The sequence below is a fragment of the Festucalex cinctus genome, chromosome 16 (genome assembly GCF_051991245.1).
Source record: "Festucalex cinctus isolate MCC-2025b chromosome 16, RoL_Fcin_1.0, whole genome shotgun sequence".
NCBI lineage: Eukaryota > Metazoa > Chordata > Actinopteri > Syngnathiformes > Syngnathidae > Festucalex > Festucalex cinctus.
Window position 1 is genome coordinate 6514608 of NC_135426.1, and position 22199 is coordinate 6536806.

Here is a 22199-nt window from a genome sequence, read left to right on the forward strand (position 1 = left end):
GGAGCTGTTCAGTCTGCCCTGACATTATTTTGCATTTTTTTCCCACAGCTCAGACCACTTACGCCAGGCCTGCCTGGCACTTTAGAGCCGGCATTCCGACATAAGCCGTAAAGATATTGTCAAGCGTGCATTACCGTACGCTTTAATGAGAGGGATTCATCTCTGGTGTTGATGTAGCAGATTAGTGGGAAATGTAGTATGCCAAGTTCAGTGAGGTCTGTGCTATTCATATGTTGAGGCAAATATCCACATTTGACTCTACTAGATTCGGTGCACACGTATTGTCTGTGCTGCCATCAGGCAGTGCCAAGCATGTGAAAGGTTAGAAGGCCGGGTCAGGTTCCAAGCCAATTGGGGCTTTTGTTGTTATGGCGACGGATGTCTATCCTCAGTTTTAAAGAGTATCATCATATGCATCATTTATATTTGTACTTCATATATTTATTTGTCTAATTACGCACTTGTATCAAACTTATTTTATTTCCTTATGTAGGCTATGCTAAATAACGAGAACTCAACCACCTTCACAATTAGAAGTGCGATGCTGCCGTCTAGTGGATGGTTCTGGGGAAAAAAACAAAACATTCTAACTCACGTTTGCGGCGGCCTGCTGCCATCTACTGGCAATAAAGGAAATCGACCTTTTTTTTTAACAATTAACTTTATTTAAATGTTGTTTATTATAAATATACAATATAAACAACACCACAAATTGTGGGGCGGATGTGCACGTGGGGTATCCCTCCCTATCCGAGGCCTCTTTAAGAGGTCCCTCTGACGTCACTTCCGCGGCCCTTCCCTGCCTGTCACCAGTGCGAAAGCAACAAGAGAAGGTATCCGTCTCTGCTCCAAGCCCTCGGGCTAAAAAGGCTAACGGTGCTGGCTGGCTGGCCACGGCAGTTTTCTCTCCCGCTTGGAGGGACGCAATTGGTATTTTCGTTTTATTTCCTGCCTTCTCCTTGGAACATCACACAAAGAGAAGAGGGTCTGTTTTGATGTTGTCGTGATGGATTGACGGAGTTGTTTTTTTTTTTTTCGTTTTTTTTTTTTCACCGCAACACTGGCTGGCGTTCATTTGGACGTCCTGAGCAGCAGGTGTACTGACGGATAAACGAAGGCCAATCTCAGTGTTCATGAGACTTTGCTACGATTTACGCGCTGGGTAAGGAAATGTTTTTTTGTTTTTTTTTACATTTTCATTCAAAATGAGCACTTTTGGGGGTTTAATCTGTGGCACGTGCCATCGTGTGTTTAGGGTTCCTGACAAAATGAAGGTACATTTCTACATGTTCACGTCCGTTTAATAATATTTTTAAAAAACAGTTGAAAATGTTAACCACAATTAAAATGTATATGCATTAATTTCGGTCACCAATTATGCTAGCCGGGCCTTCTGTTGCGCTTTAACAGTACCAAAACATCACTGTGCGCCTCCACGACGCCTTAATTAATTATACTTTATTATTTTACACGTTCACGTCCAATGAGGCCCACATGGTTTGATACATTTTGCCATTTTTGATTGTTGGGCATCATAGTTATCTTTAAAAGGAAAAGGGAAAAAAACAAACTGCAGATTGTTCGAAGTGGGTGTTGTGGTGCGTTTTAGTGCACGTGGGAAGCTCGGATGCTTCATATTCTACCACGCCTCCCTGTCACATTCCGAAAAATGTCCTCCCACTTGACATAGGAAGGAAAGCAGTTCTGTCTGTCAAAACCACACCCAGCCCACCCACATTTGATTTTAATCACCATTTATGTCCGATACTTAACGTAATATGTGATTTATTGTATTTTCCTATCTGTATTTGAACACAACTTGGGCTGCACAGTCACCGTGTTTTCCACTTGAGAAATTGACCTGCTGTTGACAACCTATTGATCCTCTCTGTTTATGTAACTACCATGGTGATGTAATCGCAGCATATGACTTGGCAGAACTAATTAAATTGTGAATATGTTTACCAAATATCATTATTTTGAGTGCAGAATGGCTAAAATAACCCCCAGACAGGCCCCGGTGTTGCCTCTGCACACTTTGTGTTTGCTCATCCATCTGGATGTTGCCCACAAGGGGTTGCATTAGTGGACTTGTGTGCCTGTCATTTCTTCAGCATTACTTCACCACATCTGCCACACAAACAAATGTTTGCATAAAATACTGCAAGTAGATGCGGAAAATGCAAATATGGTTCTCCACCGTCACTGTTGGGGATGGTAATTCTGCAAGAGTTATTTAAAGCCATGTTAATCCCTCTCTTTGTCAAGGAATCACCCACAGGACAGCCCAGATAATAAGGGGATGACCTAGTATGTTGTATTGGGTGGAAAACTCCTACTAAAACGGAAGTCGTAATATAGCGTGACATTTCAAATATGGTTAAGAAATACATACATCTTTTTAAAAAATAATCACATATTAAATGGGGGGGGTGTCTGATTTATTTTTCGAAATAGTCCAACCCTAATTGTATGTGATGTATTCTATTTTAGATGCTGGAATATAGGGCAGACTTACTTATAGGGTGCCTTTTTATAGCCTGTAATCCACGAGCAGCTGTGATTGGCTGGTGCACCGTCTGTGACCTGCACGACCAATAGTAGCCTCCATTTACTGCAGGTCATTGGCAGAAGATTGCACAGGCAGCAGACGTGTGTACTGTACATCATGCATTCTTATGATAATAATGACAAGATATTTCTTTAACAGTCCACGTGAAAAATTCTGACAACCGCTAATTTTTCACCCTTAATGTCGCCAACGTAAAATGAATTGGAAGCAGAATGACAGATTTAGATTACTTTGTCATTTGAATTTTAATTTGAAAGGAATTTGAGTTCATTTAGACAGTGCCATGATCGCTATAAATGGGAAGGTGAAAAAAAAAATATTAACATACACTAATACATATACATACAGACTAGTATATAAAGTAATTTTATAACGCTATGGCAGACTGTAGGGTTTAGGGCTGAAGCTAAAAGCTTATAAATGCCCTAACCACACACACCCCCACGCACACCCATCCTTGTACATATATCTTTGTGAGGACATCCATTGACATAATGCATTTCCTAGACCCTTACCCTAACCCCAACCATCAAAAATGATTGCCTAACCCTAACCCTTACCCTAAACCCAACCATAACCCAATTCAAACCTAAACTCTAAAACCAAGTCTTGACCTTCAAAAAGAGGTCTTGAGAAGTGAGGACCGGCCAAAATGTCCTCACTTCACAAAAATGTCCTCATTCTGTTGGATAAAGACGTATTTTGGTCCTCACAATGTAGTATGTACAAGAACACACACACACACACACACACAAAAGACTTATTTTTCATTAAAACTTTTTCAGCAACCAAAATACAACATAAAAATACAAAAGAAAAATATCTGATCATAGAATCTAGTACCTAATGACCAAGCTTCATCACCAACCAGAAAGGAACCAACAAAAAAAATCTCCAAAAAAGAAAGACAAACAACAATGAAAACATCTGCCATAATAAAATCCCAAATAACTTGATACAATTTGGTATTTAACAGAGACAAAAAGAGACCAAAAAAAGGCATATTTATTTATTTTGGGAGTGGTCGAGGGGGGAAGTTTGAACATCATCATTATGTCTGTCTTATGAAGTAATGTTTTAAAAAAAAAAAAAAAAAAAAAAGGCAAAAAAATCTGCCATAATTTTCCAGTGAATTAAAAATAGTTAATATGGTCCAATTAAATCTGACGGCCGAGTAATTAGTCGGACCCTACAATATTTTCATGTTCTTTTTAAATCACAGTGTTTTTTCAATGTTAGTTATCAGTGGAATTGCTTCTGTTTTTCAGTTTCAGCTTCCCAAGTTTCACTTGTCAATTTACATCATGACAAACGTTTGGCTGTAGGGGAAGTACTCGGCGGGGCTTTTGGGGGAGCTGAAAAGTGACGTGCATTCAGCTGCTTGTTGCGAGAACTCGTTTCGCCATGACATATTGTGTGGAAAGGAAGTGTTTAATGACCTGCCACTCACACGGTTTCTACTCTCGTTCTGCGGGAGGCAACACCTGCCCACCAGTTGAAGCTGCAGTCACAGGAACCCGCGTGGTTGGACTGTCTACGGAAATATAGAAACGGAACAGGTTGCTACAATCACGGCACATAGGGAAATACTGGACTAGACTATTTGTTTTCAGGCGCGTCACAGTTCACTCGGGCTACACACATTTCAATGGCAAGTCTCTACGTTTTATATTTTGATTCTATTCAGAGCAGCTGTATTATGTAAGCACATAAATGTTTGATAAGCATCCGACCAAATCGAGAGCGGTTGCTTTGAAAGCGGCAGAGAAATGAATGAAGAATGCAGCAGGGCTATTCTGGTCTTCCTCAAACCTCCATCAACGTGAACTCTCGTAATGGGTATTCAACATATTTTGGTAAACTGTTATTGGGGTAGCTATACATACTGAACTAAACCAAACTCCCCTCACTGACACCCTTAGGTTATTTTTGCACAAGGGGATACTTGACCCATTTATCTAGTTTCAGCAGTAAGAAGATATTTTGTCGATAATTAATGTGATAATGTAAAAAAACCCATAATAATTTCTATTATTTGGCACTTTAGGAATAAAATTAACTTTTCATATAAAATTAAATTTTCCTAAAAACTGATGATTTGGTGGCAGACTACAACTTGCTAAAAGCAGGTCTTAGTTGTGGTGCAGGTGGTGTAATCTGATTTTTGGTTGGATTTGATCCAGGCATAGGCAAACGCATTCTGAGCTCCGTGGACATGTGTGGCTATATTAATACATGTGAGGGGGAAAAAAAAACAACAACAAAAAAACTGCCATGTGACGATGCATGGTCTGTTATTTGAAGATAGCCATGGGCCTATTTAAAAAAAAAAAAAAAAAGATCAGATCAGCCTAAAATCAAACCGCTTATTCCCCCCCCCAAAATTTGCCGTAATTAAATGGCCGATGCCCAATTGGTTTGCAGCCAAAAGTCGCCAACTGTATTTTTTTCACAATGGTCCTCTGCAGTCAGTTACAGTAGTGACATTTTCTGTTTTATCAAACAACCTCTTACATTGGACACATTTCTTAAAGTTTAGCAAAGCATGTGACATAGATAATTATTTTTAAGAAATACAAAATAATGTAATTAAAACAATCTACCAAGCATATTAACTCATTCAACCCCCAAAACTTATAAATGTTTTTTGTTACTTTGTTCTTCACTCCCAAAAACGTGCTTACACGTTTTTTATTTGTATTTTTATTTATTTATTTATTTATTTAGTTTTTTAATGCAAGAGCATACAGAAGGCTTTGATGCAGCTTCTGACCTGAAGATGTCGCTTAAAGCAAGGGTAGTTATTTAAAAAAAAAAAAAATAACGGCCAGCTGGTGGCAGCAGAGTATAAGAGTTTAGCCAGGGCCATGTTGCAACAAGCTCTTTTTTTTCCCCAGTGTTTTCAACAAGTTTGTGAATAATGATAAATCTTAGCTATATTCTAATGCTCATTGCTGCTAAACGGAAACAGATACAAATATACTTTTTTTTTTTTTCCCTGATAAAGAAGAGACCCATCTTTCTTTTGGTAGGTTCTTTGTTTTTATAGCAATAGAACACAATATTCTGTGCGGCTTGCAAAATCAGTCAACATCCATTAATACAGATGGGAGCTTCAGTGAAAATTGCTGGGAGTGAATGAGTTAAGAAATACAACTGAGTACTGAAAAAAAATGTAATATCATTTTCATGTAGGTATTAAGTATAACTTTTAAAAGATATGTTGCTACTTGCTGTCAACTGCAGATGACATGCATGCTCAAGAAGCAGGTAACAACCAATCACGGCTCAGTTTGCGAACATCACATGACCAAAGCCGGAATACAGGTGAGCCGTTTCCTCTTTCCTGAGCTCCTGTGATAATGATTCTGTCGACAGAAAGTCAGCAAAATATGTTTTTGAAAGCTGTTTATTGCACATGAAATCAAATGAATTCTAGACAAAATAATAATTTTTCATTGCTGAAAATGGCTCAATGAGTCACGTATCGCTACAAACAAGTGACTCAGCTCTTGATGTCAGTCACATTCGGTTTTAATATTACACTTCTGTTGTGTATATAAATAAAGTCGATAAATTTTTTCCTCGTTTCCAGTGGGTAGAGAACAGTGTGAACTAGGCTGTCGACCGTCAATACATGATAGCACAACACAGCCTTTATTATGTCTGCTCCCACTTGCTGCGCTGCGGTCAACTGCGTGTCAGACGGGTTGAAAGGATATGGTTGTCACGGGTTACGAGCGCACATCCTGTGCAGGCTGACTTTGAGATGAGGCTGATTTCTTTGTGTCATGTTCCTCATCAACAGGGTTGCCGTCCGCCATGTTAAGCTAAAGCCCAGGTGCGCGGTGTTGACCATGCTCAAGCGCCTGGACAAGATCCGCTTCCGGGGCCCGAGGACGCGGGACGACTTCCCCGAGCTGGGCGACTCGCCGCCCGCCTCCGACAACGAATGTAGCGAAGACCTGCCGCCCAAGCGCGCGGCCAACGAAGAGCCTCCACGAGACCCCGTAGGTTGCACCATCAAACACCACACAAAAAAACTGATATTTTCGTCTCCGCCCTGGGTGTGTTTGTGAAGGTGGCATTTTGAAGCACTCATGAATTATTCTGATTGAATACCCAGCTCTGATCTCAGCACTGCTCTAGCAGACTGAACATTTGCTTTTGATTCATATTTCTGGGTGATATAAATCAGTGTTGCCCAACCTTTTATTGAGCCAAGGCACATATTTTATATTAGAAAAATCTCACAACATACGACCAAACAATGTCAACAAAAGGTTTATAAAGATAATGAAACTGAATTCAAATTCATCTTGGAATGTAGTAGAATGCAATTTTGATATTGTTTATTGCAATAAGGATGATTTTATTGTTTGTTTTTATAAGATAAGCACACATAAAAATATCTGTATATCAAATCGCTATTATAATATTGAGGGGGGGTTACTGTAATGCCAGCATGTCCTCACACTCACACAGTAGAGGTGGGCAGATTGATCCAAATATCGATACTATCAATACCAAGTCAGTATCAATTAAGGATATAACGATATCCAAATATCACAATATGATATGAAGCTCAGGACACGATAATTATCACAATATTGTGGGGAGGTTGGTAATATTTAAAAAAAGGTCACAATATTGTAAAAAAAAAAAAAAAAAGCTCATACAAAAAAAAGCACAATATTGTGCTTTTGTACATGACAGCAATGCATATAAACAACCTACAGTCTCTAATAACACTTAATATTGAGGCTCTTACTCGCCAATGCAAGCCCACATTGAGTTTCCTCCGCGTATTGACTCCCTTCACAAGCATATTACAATCCCCTTCATCTGACAATTAGTGTATTTTAAACATAGAAGGGCCAAAACATCCCTAATGAAAATTAAAATGCACTTACAAAAACTAGCCACCAGAGGGTGCTATAACTGCACAAATGGAAATCAACCCGACTTTTTTTAACAGATGTGGAGCTTTTAAATATCGGAACATGACGACAACGATATTGTGGCAGTTTTAATATCACGATATTGCCGGTATCGTTACATCCCTAGTATCGATATTGGATAAATACTGGCACTAAAATATTGATCTAATAGTAGTTTCAATTTGGCTCTTGTATACACTATTGCGGTTTGGTTAAACAGATAACGCATGCATACAATTCTGTGCTTGAAAAATATTTTCATTTTGGTATGTTGTTTTGTTGTTGATATTTGCTGTTGCATTATAATCTTTAACATTTTGTTTTTTTAGGTTGAAAAAGAAGTGTTGAAGGCAGCATTTTTAGTACATTTTTGTATTTGTAGTTTCTGAACAATATATGATAAAGTATTTGTTTAAATTTCTTTTCATATGATCACTTGGTGCACTTTGTTTAAGAACATTACAAAGTATTTTGTCATGGTTGGAATGTTTCTGGGGGGAAACATTGATAAAGTATTTTCTATTTATCAATTAACATTCTCCGTAAAGGTTGACATTTGATTGAGAATAAGCAATTCAATGATACAGCTACCTTATTATTATTATTATTATTATTATTATTATTATTACTATTATTATTACTACTATTATTATTAATTACATACTACAATTTTCAAAAAGTATCTATCGGTATCGGCGATAGTGGCCCTGTATTTACTTGGTATCGAATCGAGACCAAAATTTGCAGTATCGCACACCATTATCACACAGTTCTCCAAATATAAACTAAACATTTTATATCCAACCTAAAAATGCTCAAACAAACTGAACCGTTTGATTGAACAAAAGTCTGCTAGCTTCATGCTAGCATAAAGTGTGAAACGTGATACGCCAGCTAATGGAAATTCGCATTGTGGCAACCCAAAAACTTCAAACAATTATTAGTTTAACCCACTCGGAGAAAACAAAAGTGCAAACAAAGATAACATTCTCTCTGTTCTGTGGGAACGACTACTGTTGGTGGAGATTAGTTGGGGACCGTCTCTGCCTGTTCTTCTGTTCCTAATCACGCTGCCTCTCTTCCAAGTAGTCTTCAGTGCTGTAGACAGTAAAAATAAAAGATGACTCAAAATTTCGGTGTGTGTGGTTGTCGGGACGAAGATTAGAAAAGGGTAGAAATTGTGCAAGATGCTAAAAATGCAGTTTGATATTCATAGAATGGCAAACTAGAAAGCACCCCAGAGATATATAACCTTACTTTCCTTATTTCCTTTAATGCGCTTCCCGTCTATTGTCTCTTAAGTGTTTCCCAGATCAATTGCGAGATTTCCGACAATGGCCCATTCAAGTGTTGCGGCACGTGTGTTTTAATTGCACACACTTGAGCTCAGCTTTGCCATTAGTGTGACGGTGTTTGCCCACGCGAGTGTGTCAGCCCACCGGGGAGAGCATCGTTCACGTCACCACGCCGATGACTCACGCGCAGGAAACCCAAAATAGGCACTGTGCCACACACACACACACACACACACACACACACACACATGCACGGTCCCCAAACAAACACGTTCGTCGACATGATCTCAGTCAAAGTCTTCCCCTGGTACACAAATGGCTCAGTGGAACCCACGCCGACTGCAGTGGTGTCACATGACTCGGCTTATGTGAGGTGATGCGTGCAGGAATGGAGGGAGTTGGGATGTTTATTTATTTATTTATTTTATTTTTTAAATTTTTTATTTAATCATCATCTGCAGTACATTTTTGGGTGTCGTCGCTTAAAAATGTTCATTGCGAGGTTGTAAAGTACTCTAGTTGTAATTAGGAGACTTCTAATTTGCACTTCCACACGTGTGGCTGATCATTACCACCCCCAATGGAACTTTAAAACCTAAGAACAGTAACTTCTAGAGCAGGGGTGGCAAAAAAAAAAAAAAAGAAAAGAAAAAGGAAGAAGAAAAGGCATGCCAAAATGTGAAACAGCATTTTGATAAAATTAATAACTTCCATTTGTAATTGTATTGTAACTAATTTAATTAGAATGGATGAACTAATTAATTAATGTTAATATTGATAATGCAATAAGTTGTGCTTGTTATTTTATGGTATTATACTGGTAATTAATTAAATTTTAACTAACAAATTGCTTATTGAAATACAAGAAACAATTTTACTCATGTTTTTGTGTTTTGCCTAATTAATATTAAAAATGTATGTAATACTAGCCTATTTAAAATATTATTTAGAATAAATGTTAGCAAAAAATAATGTAATAAAATACAAAAATAGTCAAATGTAGACAATTTCTTGTACAGTATTTTTTTTTATTTAATGTTAATGTTTAAACAATAATGTAATTAAAAATGGGAAATTAACATTTATATATCTGCATATACAATATTTGGGTTGCTTGTTTATTTTATTTGAATGAAAATGTGTGCCAATTTATTAATGTTCATAGTTCATTTCAATTGTATGTAATTATTTGAATTTGTCACAAATTAATTGTAACAATTTAAAATTATTTTATTATGAAATACATTTTTTATTTTACTGTGTATGTGACATTCTGCAGCAAGTCAATTTAAAAAATGACTAATTTATTTAAAGGAGTGGATGTTAATATTTGTCAATTTTATTTAAATACGCTTGAGTTGATGTGAATAAAAAAAAAAAAAACTGCAACAAATATGACTGTGCTCAATATCATTTTTTGGTGAGCGATATTCAGACATGGCATGTCAGGCATACTTTTTTTGTCCCCTGATTTAGTTGCTTAGAACTTTTTTTTTTTTTTTTTTTTATTTGGCCAAAGTCAAATTTCTTGTGCGTCTGCGAGCCCGTTTCGAACCGATTCGCAGCAGCTTGCTTTCATTCCTTGAGAATATTTGCCTTGGAAATGTGGAGGACTGACCTAACGTAACCCTTTGAATTGATTGAAAGGCTGCGAGAGTGGCTGTACGAATTCCAGTCGCGATTAATACCCCTTCCGCGCCGCCCAAACCTCATTAAAGGTGATGGTTTTTCATCAGCATGCATCACGTCCTGACATATGATGTTTTATTTGTTAATTTTGAAAAATGTTTTCCTTCCCCAATGGCCACTGCCTGCGTAGTGCACGTTGTTTGTTGGTGGGGAAAAGCCTCCGCAGCACGTGCATGCGTGTGTGCCTGCCTCTTAAAGGAGACGATTTGAGCAGCAGATCAACCTGCAGTCGTCGTCACTTGCGCGAGCATCCCTCCTTTCTCGTCTGTCTTTTCGTCCCTGCATGTCCCTTATCTCTTGCATCAAACCCAGCTATCATCTGCCAGTGTTGCGACAAAGGGGGTTGGGTGGGGTTGGGATCCTCCTCTTTTCCTCCTCCCAGCCGGATCTAAACCAGGAAAGAGGAAACGCTAGTGTGAGTCATGTGTAACGTGTGCTCTATGAGAGGTTTGGTAATGTTAGACTTTTTTTTTTTTTTTTCCCCCCTCTGTATGTAAAATTTAATTTCTCTTCTGTGTGTGCATGCACAGGCTGGCTCGGGGTCTCCCATCATGGCAGCGGCGATCCAGGACTTTCAGAGAACGGAGTCGGAACGACTGAACGAAGTCAAAGGACACTTGGAAATTGCTTTACTGGAGAAACACTTTCTACGTGAGTACACACACCTTTTGTGAATTCAGTACTACGTTCTTGTAGGGCCCATCGAATAACGCAGTGCAAGAAAAGTATTACCTTGGCGCCATCTTGTGGCCTCTCTGTGCCAATGAGCTATGTTGAAGTGAGCTGAGTAGTTTCATGTCATGTTTGGCTGCCATCTTTGTGACACCTTGGTGCCAAGGAACGATGTTGAAGGAAACCTGACGAATATTCACCACTGGTGGCAGTGCTTGTTCTCTATCCCTGGCGAATGTTCACGTTGTTTTACTGCATTGTGTCACGTTTTCAAGACTCTCACTGAAATGCATTGCTTATTCATTTCAAGCACTATAATTGAGCTCGCTGGAATCTTTTATCCCGGCATAATGCCAGCAGAGCGAGAAAAAGTTACATTTTTAACTAGCGGTTCAGAAATAGCACTCAAAGTAAAAGTACAGGCTTTTTTTTTTTTTTTTTTTTTTTTAAATACTGCTCCAGGACAAGAGTGAAGTAAGATTTTACACAGTACAGTTTGTTTGGTGGCATCCTGTTGGATTTTTTTTTTTTCCTAGTGTAAAATGTGTGTTGGCTCAAAGATTGAAAAATATTGCAGTGAAGTGAAATTTATAGCTTAGATTAAATGGATGTGCTAGTCACTAACTTGTGTCTGACATTATCCTATTAACAACTCATTCACTGCCTTTGACAAGTATACTTGTCAATTGTATTTTTTAGAGCGGTGCTAAATGGGGGCGAATCTGAGCATGCTCCACTGTAAATATCAAACTTGGAAACAACTTTACTGATGCCCAACCACCGGTAGATGACATCATTGCCCCATTTTATAGGAAATAAACACAGTTTCAGAGTCCATGGGAGAAATGGCTGTATTTTGGCAAACCTACATTTTTCTGCTGTCAATTATAAAAGAACGGGACAGGACAAAAAGTAGGGAGTCTATTCTGTTATTTGGTAGATTCGGTTTATATATAATTATTGAATGTAATATCACGTGAGTATTGGAAATGTAACAATTTTCTATAATGACTGGCAGTGAATGAGTTAAACACTAGTGGTCCTGGCTCGTCCAAAATGAAATTGGAGGCAAGTCATGGGTTGCCATAGAAGCAACTTGGATGCCTTTTCTTCACAGGCAAGGTTTTGAATGGCTGAGTCTTTGAATGTTCAATTTCTACAGTGCATCCAGAAAAATATTCAGAGTTGGGCTGAGTGATTTTGAAAAATAATCTAATTGAGATTTTTGTCTCTCTCAAAATATTGCGATTATGTTAGTGTGCGATTATTCTTTTCGAGGTCTTTTTTTTTTTTCAAACATAGCCACTAAATATTTGTATTTAATTTCATTTATTAATTAATATTTTATTTTATTTTTTATTTTCTTATGTCTAAATGTTTCAAATTGCCTGATGGCTTTTATGTTTGTATTTTTTAAATTATTATTTTTATTATTATTATTATTGCCGTAAATACATACATACAGTAAATACATACTGTATACAAAGGCAGCAGTCAATGACCATTGTCCTCATGCTGGAGTACAAATAAAAATGAGTATGTCGCCAACTCCCATCACACCTTAACAGCTGGTCGTCAGCATCATGTAATGCTGCATGTGGTTTCTCTTCCACCCTTTTGTTCCCTTTTCATGGCTTCATGTCTATTAGACGGCGAATGAGAAAAAAGATGGGGGAGTGTGTGAAAGATAACACCTCAGGCCACGTCCTCTCCCCTCATAATGCGTCCTGCCGGAGCCAAAAAAGGAGCCAGATTTATTGTCGGCGTGTCGAGATGCACGCTCGATGAGCTTCGCCGCCCCATGTGGGCTCGTCTTCCTTGCTCATCGGATTTTCCTTTTGCTTCTCGTCTTTCTTGTTGACTGTCACAGCTCTCTCGGGTCCAGGCTGGTGAACCTTTTCTTTGCTTTCAGGGCATGAGAATGGACAGCTACTGTGTGCCTTCAGGTTTTGAACTTTGAAACCACACGTGGTGGCCAGAGAATCATAACTCCAAATTGAAGGCTTTCATGCTCCTTTAATTTTGTATTTCAAGTCTAATAATTACCATGTACAATACAGAATAAACTTTTTCTTCTGCTTCAACCAATAGTAACTGTAAGAATACAGTTGTTGAAGCAGGTAATAAGGAAAATGATGTGAAATAAGTCCATGGTTCAAGATTTTTGTTGGTTCAATAAGATCAACAGTTTTTTGTTTTTGTTTTATTTATTTATTTATTTATTTTTAAAGGACCATCTCTGTCAGTTTTTTGTGTTATGCTTGATTGGAGACTAATTAATGAAGGAAAAAAAAACAGAAGAGCACACTGTGTCATTCTGCAAACGTTTTTTATTTTTTATTTATACATATTCCTAACTTTCAAGGCTTCTCAGATCTTAGTATTCAGAGGTGTAGGCGTTCCCTGTCTCGCTTTCTTTCACACGTCTTTTGGCTCTCCTTCGTAAAATAACGTCAGGACCCACGCTGCATGCGAAAACAAACACTCCACTTAAGTCCCACACCGGACCGGACGCACACGTTTCCATTCTAAATAGTGTTGTTTGTGTGCGCGCGTGTGCGGACATGGTGACCCATGACCTTCGTTTGGCATTGGTAGACGTTGTCCTGTGCTATTCTAAGGGAATTTAATTGATTAGTATGTCGACAAGAGATACCATGAAAGATGTTTTGTCCGACCCCGGCATACTTTTCCAAATGATCTGATTTGTATTTTTCTGTCCAAGTTGGCCTGAAATAATATCTTTGTTGGACCACTTGGTAACTTCAGGTGTCACCCGTGACTTTTGTTGCCCTTGGGGTGGCGTCTGTTTCCTGTTTCCTTCCCAACCGACTGTCTCCATTGAATTCTTCCTCGTTGGGTTGGATGATTGGTGTCATACCACACACACCCTCTTTCCTCTTTATGTCTAACCCGACCGCAACATTCTATTTTTGTTCAAGGTGTCTTCCTGTTCAAGTGTTATTAGTTCTTACCACTTGATGACATTAGCTAATTGTGTTAATCCTTGCGGTATTTTTATGGAAACAAGTCTTTTATCTAAATTCCAAAGGCCCTTTCAGTGTATGACAATACATGATTAGCATCACGTGCATCAAGTAAAGCACCATATATGGTAAAACAATCAATGGCAGTTCTATGGCGTTAGAATCATACCAAAACCCCGAAAACACAAAAAACGTGACCTACGTACACAGAACGTGTGATCTACGTACACAAAATGTGTTATCTACGTACACAAAAGCCGATCTACACACACAAAACATGATCTACGCACACAAAGAAGAATACCTTAAATTCCAAAAAAAAAAAAAAAAAAAAAATCTTTCAAGTGCAAAAAATGTTTTGCGTATGTAAGAAGCAGTACTGCAACTACAGATAAAAGTCAAATGACTTTTGGCAGTGATAGTCTGCCGAGCAGTTCTATGTGCCGAAAACCCAGGATCCACACAATGCAAAGCCAGTAAACTTTACGGTAGGGGGCACCGTATAGAGAGCAGCACCGTATAGAGCGAGAGTTTGGTCAACTCGTTTTAGAACAACTACGCTGTGATTGGTCAACTGATGGTCACATGACATGTTGACGCCTTGTCGTTACCATGCTGCTGTGATTACGTTATGTATTGCAATAGACGTTTACAGATCTTCGGAAATGTTCTATTTCATCAGTTTCCGTCATGTTTCATTGTAATTTGAGACACCGGCAGCCCATGAAAAATTGATACAATGCTGCCATCTGCTGGCCATAGTGTGTTTTTGATTTCACAACTCATTGACCAGGCAGCGCTCCAGAAGACATTGCACTGCCCATTGATTAAAAAAATAAAATAAGAACGTAGTTGACGTCAAGGGAAAATGTAAACAAAGGAGAACAAATCTTTACACATGAAACGCCGCATTATGGACATTTTCCACTTCAACAAAAAAATGACCATTGTCGTTCCGTTGCACTGGTCGTGTACATGCTGCTGCCTTCCATGCATATTGTGAAGGTTCTGCTTATGCTGGGTTGTAGCCAGTGTCAAAACCTGTGCTAAACTAATGAGACAAACTGATCGTTGTCACAATTTGTTTGCCCCTTTTAGACAAACCTCATCAGTTTGTTGCTGAGTAGTCTCCTTTATTGTTTAATGTTGGATTGCAGTAAAAATGTATTCTTGAAGCACAACGGGTGGGGGGTGATAAATTATGCAAGTGTTTTAGCATATGAAATAGAGTTGGCGCACTGTCTGCCGCATATTAATGTGCATACACAGATTTACAACAGCCACTCTAAGATGATTCCCCTTGTGGAGTTAACCTTGTGTTGGGTACAAAATGGAAGGTGAGGTTTTTATTTGGAATAAATCTTTTGCTTGTCATGGCTTTTTGCCTATCCATTGACAGTACATGCACTTGTATGTATGTGTGGGTGAGCGAGGACGTTGTTGTTTTCCAAGAAATTATTGAAAGTGATCTTGTTTAGGGTGGCGTATGGAAGGTCATTGCGACGGAGCGCCCCAGGCCCCCCCCGCGTTCTATACTGACCAGGCGATCAATGCGCTGTCCCAGCTGCTGTTCCACTTCACGCTGGGATGAAAAAAAAAAAAAAAAACAGAGCGCACACACACAGACACACAAACTTTTGCAGTGAAACATCATAGTGCAACTGAAGGTCAGTTGATCCCGAGATGAATCACATTAACTGAGTGAGGCCATCATGTTGTTATTTGTACACTAGGGGTGTTAAAAAAAATCGATTCGGCAATATATCGCGATACTGCAGCACGCAATTCTCGAATCGATTCAATAGGCAGCCGAATCGATTTTTTAACATCCATTTTTGATGGAAAAATATTCAACAAAACATCTAACTTTCATACCTTAAGCATGGAAGAATGTTATATTAATGGAGCATTAAGCCTTAATATTTTATTTCAATGCTGTTCTAACATGAAAAAGTTTACAACCTGTTTGTTAAATACAGTGGCTCAGTTATAAAACTGAAGTTTGAGATCAATAAATAATACATTTTCATACAAATCTTACAGTGTACATGTACAAGTTTACTGAATGGTATTTTCTAAAATTGAGTAAAAAAAAAATTGCAACAATCGACTTGTAAATTCATATCGGGATTAATCGGTATCGAATTGAATCGTGACCTATGAATCGTGATACGGATCGAATCTTCAGGTACTAGGCAATTCACACCCCTATTGTACACTGCTTGTGGTCGAGAGGTCTTGAAGGTATTTGAAAATCTTAAATGTGGCTTCTTTACACCATGTAGTTCATGTTTACGGTCTTGTTGAATGGTGTGGCATTTTTAAAGCGTCATTTAAAATGTGCGTAATGCTGCACAGGCTTTCTGAAATAAGGTCAAACACTTGGAAATGCTTTCTCGGAACGTGTTGTCAAACAATTACTACGTGCTCCCTCTGCGAGAGACGAGCAGAGAGATGTGATTGTCAACCTCCCTTGCTTGCACAACATGACACTGAGCGTGAAGCCAGTGTCATGCGGACCGTCCACGAGGGGACGGCTGTGAAGTCAGCAACTTGTAGGGACAAAGGCAAAGTGAAACTAAGGGATCAAACCGGAATTGAGGTCACTCTGAGACATCAGGGGCCAGAGCGCAAGAAACAGTCACAAGATGACATGAAGCGTGATTACACTTCCTCCTTTCGTTCTCCACTTACTCCAACTACTTTTTTTTTTTTTTTTTTTGCTTAATACTAAAGTACACTGCGACTTTGCTGTGTTTCTCGCTTCATGAACCTTAATGACCCCCCCCCCCCCCCCCCCCACACACACACCTTCGTCTAATGAAAAGCACCATTGTCCGTGCTCCTGTTTGGAAAAGTTCTCACAGCGCTTTTCCCCGTTTGAGGTCTTGGCAAACCTTGATGAAATGTGATTTGCAGAATAGTGTAAATACAATACATATGACTCAAAATGTGCAAAATGCAGTCGATATTGGAACAATATGTTTAATGTACTTGTGAGCGATTTACAGATTCCAGACCTTCTTATGGTGCTGGCCCCACCTCTCGCTACCACCAGTGCCCCCACTACTGTAGTTCGTTATTCAATGCCTTAATACGCTCAGGCCAGTCTCACTTGCAGCGAGGGCAAGCAGAAAAGTCTTCGATGTGGCCTTTTTTAGATGAGATCCAACCAAATGGTGACATTTAAGGGGCTCGGTGGACTTGGAGTGTGCTAATCGAAAAAAAAGCAAGCGGGAAGAAGTGGCAATCGTGGCTGTGTTTCAAGATCGAGCCACGAGCGGTCAGCTCCAGAGGCGGATGGTGGACGACTTCAGCTTTGACAGCTTCGATCTGCTCTACGCCGGAGCCGCCGATAGGCTGAAGAGCCACAAAAGTAAGGGCGGCCCCAGTAAGTCGGTCGCTATATTGGTGTAGATGAAAAACGGATGTACAGTATTGGTGCATGGGATCTAATTTTAGAAGCAAAACAGGGCTGTTGACAGTGTAATTAATGTGCAATCTGATGCAAAGGGACTTTGAGGAACGGGATTTGTACGTCATCTGTCTGACACACATTGCAGCCCCTCGAAACTAATTTGGGGACTTGCTTTATTTACTCCAGTTATCTTTTATGACTAACACCAAGTAGTCATTTCCAGTTAGCTTCATGGGTCAAGTTGCTAATACAAGATCTGCATTTGTTCTGCAGACAACAAATACTGCTCCAACTTAGCCATGTGACAAACAATGCAACTTGTCCAGAACATTTCTTAGAACGAAATGATTCCCGATCACGTTTACCGGGCAAGATATATATCTATTTATAATATATCTTTTTTTTTTTTTTTTTTTTTTTTTTTTTTTTTTTTTTTTTTTTGTGTGTGTGAAAAGGATGGAATTGTCAAATATCCATCAGTGCAGGTTAAACCACTGTTTGACTTCTGGTTCCCAGAGGTACATTACTCCGTTTAACTCATTTCCTAATAGCTTTACCTGACAACTGTAGCTCTCCTGGTACTGATTAGCTAACCACTGCTAAGCTGATTTGTCAACCTTTCCAGCCCACCACTGCTCTATACAGGCTTTCATGCTGTATCACCAACGCACCACTTTAGATTGGTTGAAATGGTTGAGGGAAACCAATAGTTCACAGAAGCAAGTCGCTTAATATACAGCAATAATCACAAATCAAAAGGGAAGCTGTGAAATGTTCGCAAAGGAAGCAGCTAACATGATTGTAATCGCAAGTTCATTTAGAAAGAGAGAAGCCTTTTTATTTTCTGTTATATTAAAGAGGGATTTGCACTCCGCCCCCCTGAGGGGTTTTGGGTCTTTTGTTCTCACTTTATTGCCTTCCATCCTTAAATATTCATGCATCCCTTTAGTCGGCAGACAAAGGACCAGGAGGAAATGCAGCCCATGTTGTTCTAGAAAGTCCCGACACCCGAGAGCACTCGTTGCTGGAGGCTGATGGGGAGGATTATTGGGTCATGGCTGAAGGTGAAAGACAAAGTGTGGCAATAAACAAAGCATAGTTGGAACATGTAGCAGGGATCAAATTCCAAATGAGTCTAGGTTGCATATCATTGTATTATATAGATATATTTTTACATGTCCAAATTTGGTCAGAATGGATGTTTTTGTAATCCTCATCCCCGCATTTCCTGCCGACAAATGAGGTTAACGATATCGGGTGTGTCTTCCAGAGGAGGAGCTGAGGAAACTGCGCGAGGAGACCAATGTGGACTCCTTGCGGCAGGAGCTGGAGAGGGAGAGGAACAAGCGCCTCGACCTGGAGCAGAAGATGGGCGATGTGCTTAAATCCAGGTAAAAATCCACGGTGGAAAAACTCAGTCGGTCGGTTCGGATTCCACTCGCTCTGCTCAATCAGTAGTCATGGACGCTCTCTTGACATGAAGTGTCCACTCCATTGAGTGTCATCCCAAAGCTATTATGAAACGTTCTCACACTTAGTGGACTTGAATTGCAGTTGAAAGATGTTCATGTTAAGCTAACAGCAAAAAAAAAAAAAAAAAAAAAAAAATTAATCCAGATGTTTTAAAAGAGACATTTATACCTTTAACCAAGCGCTTTGAATGTGATCAAGGCTCTGCATGGGATTGGGAATGTTTGATTTTGGGACAGGCCTGAGGACATTTGAGATTGCACAAGAAAGTGTAGTGACGCAGCAGTTTTTTTGCTGAGGCAGCCAACCAGAAATTGCCACGGTTCAAGACCGATGAAATAATCCTTTCAATTTTTGAAGCAACGTAATTTAATTAAAAGTAGACAAAGGACAATAAATGCGACACCATTTCCAAAGCCCTTCAAGCATAATTTGAAGCTGTTAAGTCCAATTTTTGTTGTAAGATATACACAAATGGAACACATTCATTATTAATGTCCCCCTCTTGAGTGGCCAATCCAATCTATGATCCTGCAAAATGAAAGGCCTCTTATGTTGTGGCTAATGCTAATGTTTATCACACACTTAAAGGCACTCGCGTGTGCTTGTCTTGTTTTACCACAAAACCCGGCAAGCTATTTAATTGATAAGCCAAAAGGATTTGTGCGGAATATTTTATCTGTCCCATTGCACTTTTGCTAATTGTAATTGTTCAACTGAGAAAATGAGTGGACACATTATATTTCATGTGATTTTTAACTTTTCATTTGTATAAAAAATGTCTTTCTTATAGCCCTCCAATCCAATTTGTTATGCCGTCGCTGCATTTTGACTTGTGCAAGTCATCCCTTAATGACACATGAAACCACGGCGGTTCTTGGCAGCTGTACGTCTCCAGCTTTGCCCAAGCACAACACTCACGTTGTCGTCGCGATGTGATGACGCTTGTCGGCCTGCCAAATGGCAAATCCAGCCAAGGGATTACCGGCACAGAAACGTGAACTGAGGACCTGGAGAATGCCAAAAGGCAGTTGAGCAGATTGTCCCATCCTCCAAAGGGAATTCTCTTGTCGCGTGATAGTAAACATCCACTGGAGGTATTCGTCGGCTAGCGAGGGAGGCGTTGGAGCTTGGTGGCTAAAAATAGACCACTCTAGTTACGCCGGGAACTTTCCATGTGTGAAGAGAATGGTCTTAGTTAAATTTAGTCACCAATGCCGACAGTAGACTGCGGTGTCCTAGATACGGCTGCTGGAAATTTCCGGAATGCTACGAGTGAGAGCGTGATTTTTGAAGTCTCCTATACCTGACATTTTTATTGGGGAAGGTTAATTTCACCAATAAATGGACAATTGAGGTACTTTTTAAGGTGCTCTACTTTCCCCATTTTAGGGTACAAGCTTGCCAATTGGTCCAACGTCACTTGTGGGGATGCAAAGGGGTGGAAAATACCCATCCATCCATATTCTGAACCGCTTGCTCCTTACAAGGGTCGTGGGGGTTGCTGGAGCCTCTCTCAGCTGGCTTTGGGCAGCAGGCGGGGTACACCCTGAACTGGATGCCAGCCAATCGCAGGGCACACATAGATGAACAACCATCCACACTCACAAGCACACCTAGGGACAATTTGGAGCACCCAATTAACCTGCCACGCATGTCTTTGGAATGTGGGAGGAGACCTGAGTACCCGGAGAAGACCCACGCAGGCACGGGGAGAACATGCAAACTCCACACAGGAAGGCCGGTGCCTGGACTCGAACCGAGCCCTCAGTACTGGGAGGAGGACGTGCTAACGAGTCAGCCGGGGTGGAAAATATGTGATGAATCTTCGATAAGTTTTCCGTAAATTACCCATTTTTAAAATCCTCTGAATTTCCCTTGTCATTTATGAGAATTGCCTGGGAATTGAGGGTACTTCAATGGAAATGTATCATATTCAAGATTCAACATAAACATTTTTTTCCCATAGGCAGACATACATGCCAAATAGTACAGTCAAGAAGTATGACATTCCAACATTCATTTGTAAATAGAACTTTCTAAGTAACACAATCCACAATTCCTAGAGCCAACCTTAAATTAAAATGAAAGGAATTCCACTGCATCGACACTCTAAAATGTAGTCATTTGTCTGTTTCGTGTTGGCAATGAATTCAAGCAAAATATGCCATTAAAAAAAATCCCTTTAATGGTACTTTTTATCCTGCCACAGGGAAGTGAAAGTGACTTTTTTTTTTTTCTTCCTTTTCCCAGGCTGGAAGATTCTCCGCCACAACCTCCTAGAAAACAACAGTCGCCCTCTAATAATGGAACAGGTAAGTCCCCAGGGGGCGAGGAATAAATAGAGTGTGAGGATGAGAGGCCGTGTTTGCAGGGGAAGTCCATCCAAGGGGGGACAAACAGGAAATTGCAAGGTGTGTATGTGTGAGATAGAAAGCGGGAAAGGAAAGGGAGTGTTTTGGAAGTGTAGGTTATTTTTGGATGTGTGTGTTTAACATCATTAAGGGGAGAGGGTACATTAGTGCACAATAGTCAGCTGGTATTTTTGGGGGAAAAAAGGGTGTGTGGTTATTATTAGCGTGGATTGACCTACCAGTAACCCGAGGTGCATTTGTGTTCACCACCTGAAAGATGATGCAAATGTATTGAATCGAACTTTGAATGCAAATGTACACGATGCGCTTCCCTGTACCAGACAAGCAGCAGCAGCAGAAGGAGGTGTGGAGCTCGCGACTGCAAAAGTGGTTGTACGAGCGCTTTGGCGTCTACATGGAAGACTTCCGCTTCCAGCCCGAGGAGAGCACCGTGGAGGCCGAGGAACCGCTAAGTGCTAAAAGGTGGGAAAGAGCTTTTTGCAACGACTACGACAACATGACTCGTCTTTCATCAGGGATTGATTTTGTGTTTGTTTTTTTTGTTTTTTTAATGCCCAAGTTGATTTATGGTCACTCTGTGGATTAAGTGGATTGTTTGTGTGTTCTAACTTTCTGTGTTTGTCTTTCCAGGTTGACAGAAAACATGAGGCGACTCAGTAAGTACTCACAGCAAAGGTTGGACGATATTTGCAACCAATCGTGTTAATTTTATCCACCATTTTAGTCTCACTTTTAGTCCAATTTCAGTCACGCTTACAGTGAGTTTTTAATCACAGTTAGT

General features: G+C 39.7%; 1 protein-coding gene across 5 annotated transcripts in view; it reads left to right on the forward strand.

Annotated features, from left to right (window-relative positions):
• Window positions 1-800: 800 nt before the first annotated feature.
• The window catches only part of gramd4a (GRAM domain containing 4a), a 32048-nt gene continuing 10649 nt past the window's right edge, over window positions 801-22199 (forward strand). For 2 of the 5 annotated variants that reach the window (XM_077499465.1, XM_077499467.1), the window contains exons 1-7: window positions 801-1162; window positions 6381-6582; window positions 11027-11147; window positions 18844-18964; window positions 21297-21358; window positions 21736-21880; window positions 22049-22074. In XM_077499465.1, the coding sequence (XP_077355591.1) occupies window positions 1134-1162; window positions 6381-6582; window positions 11027-11147; window positions 18844-18964; window positions 21297-21358; window positions 21736-21880; window positions 22049-22074 (706 nt within the window). In that variant the 5' untranslated portion in view covers window positions 801-1133. Of the gene's footprint in view, window positions 1163-6380; window positions 6583-11026; window positions 11148-17106; window positions 17532-18843; window positions 18965-21296; window positions 21359-21735; window positions 21881-22048; window positions 22075-22199 lie in introns of those variants that run through there. The other 3 variants (XM_077499466.1, XM_077499468.1, XM_077499469.1) reach the window with 2 other exon arrangements.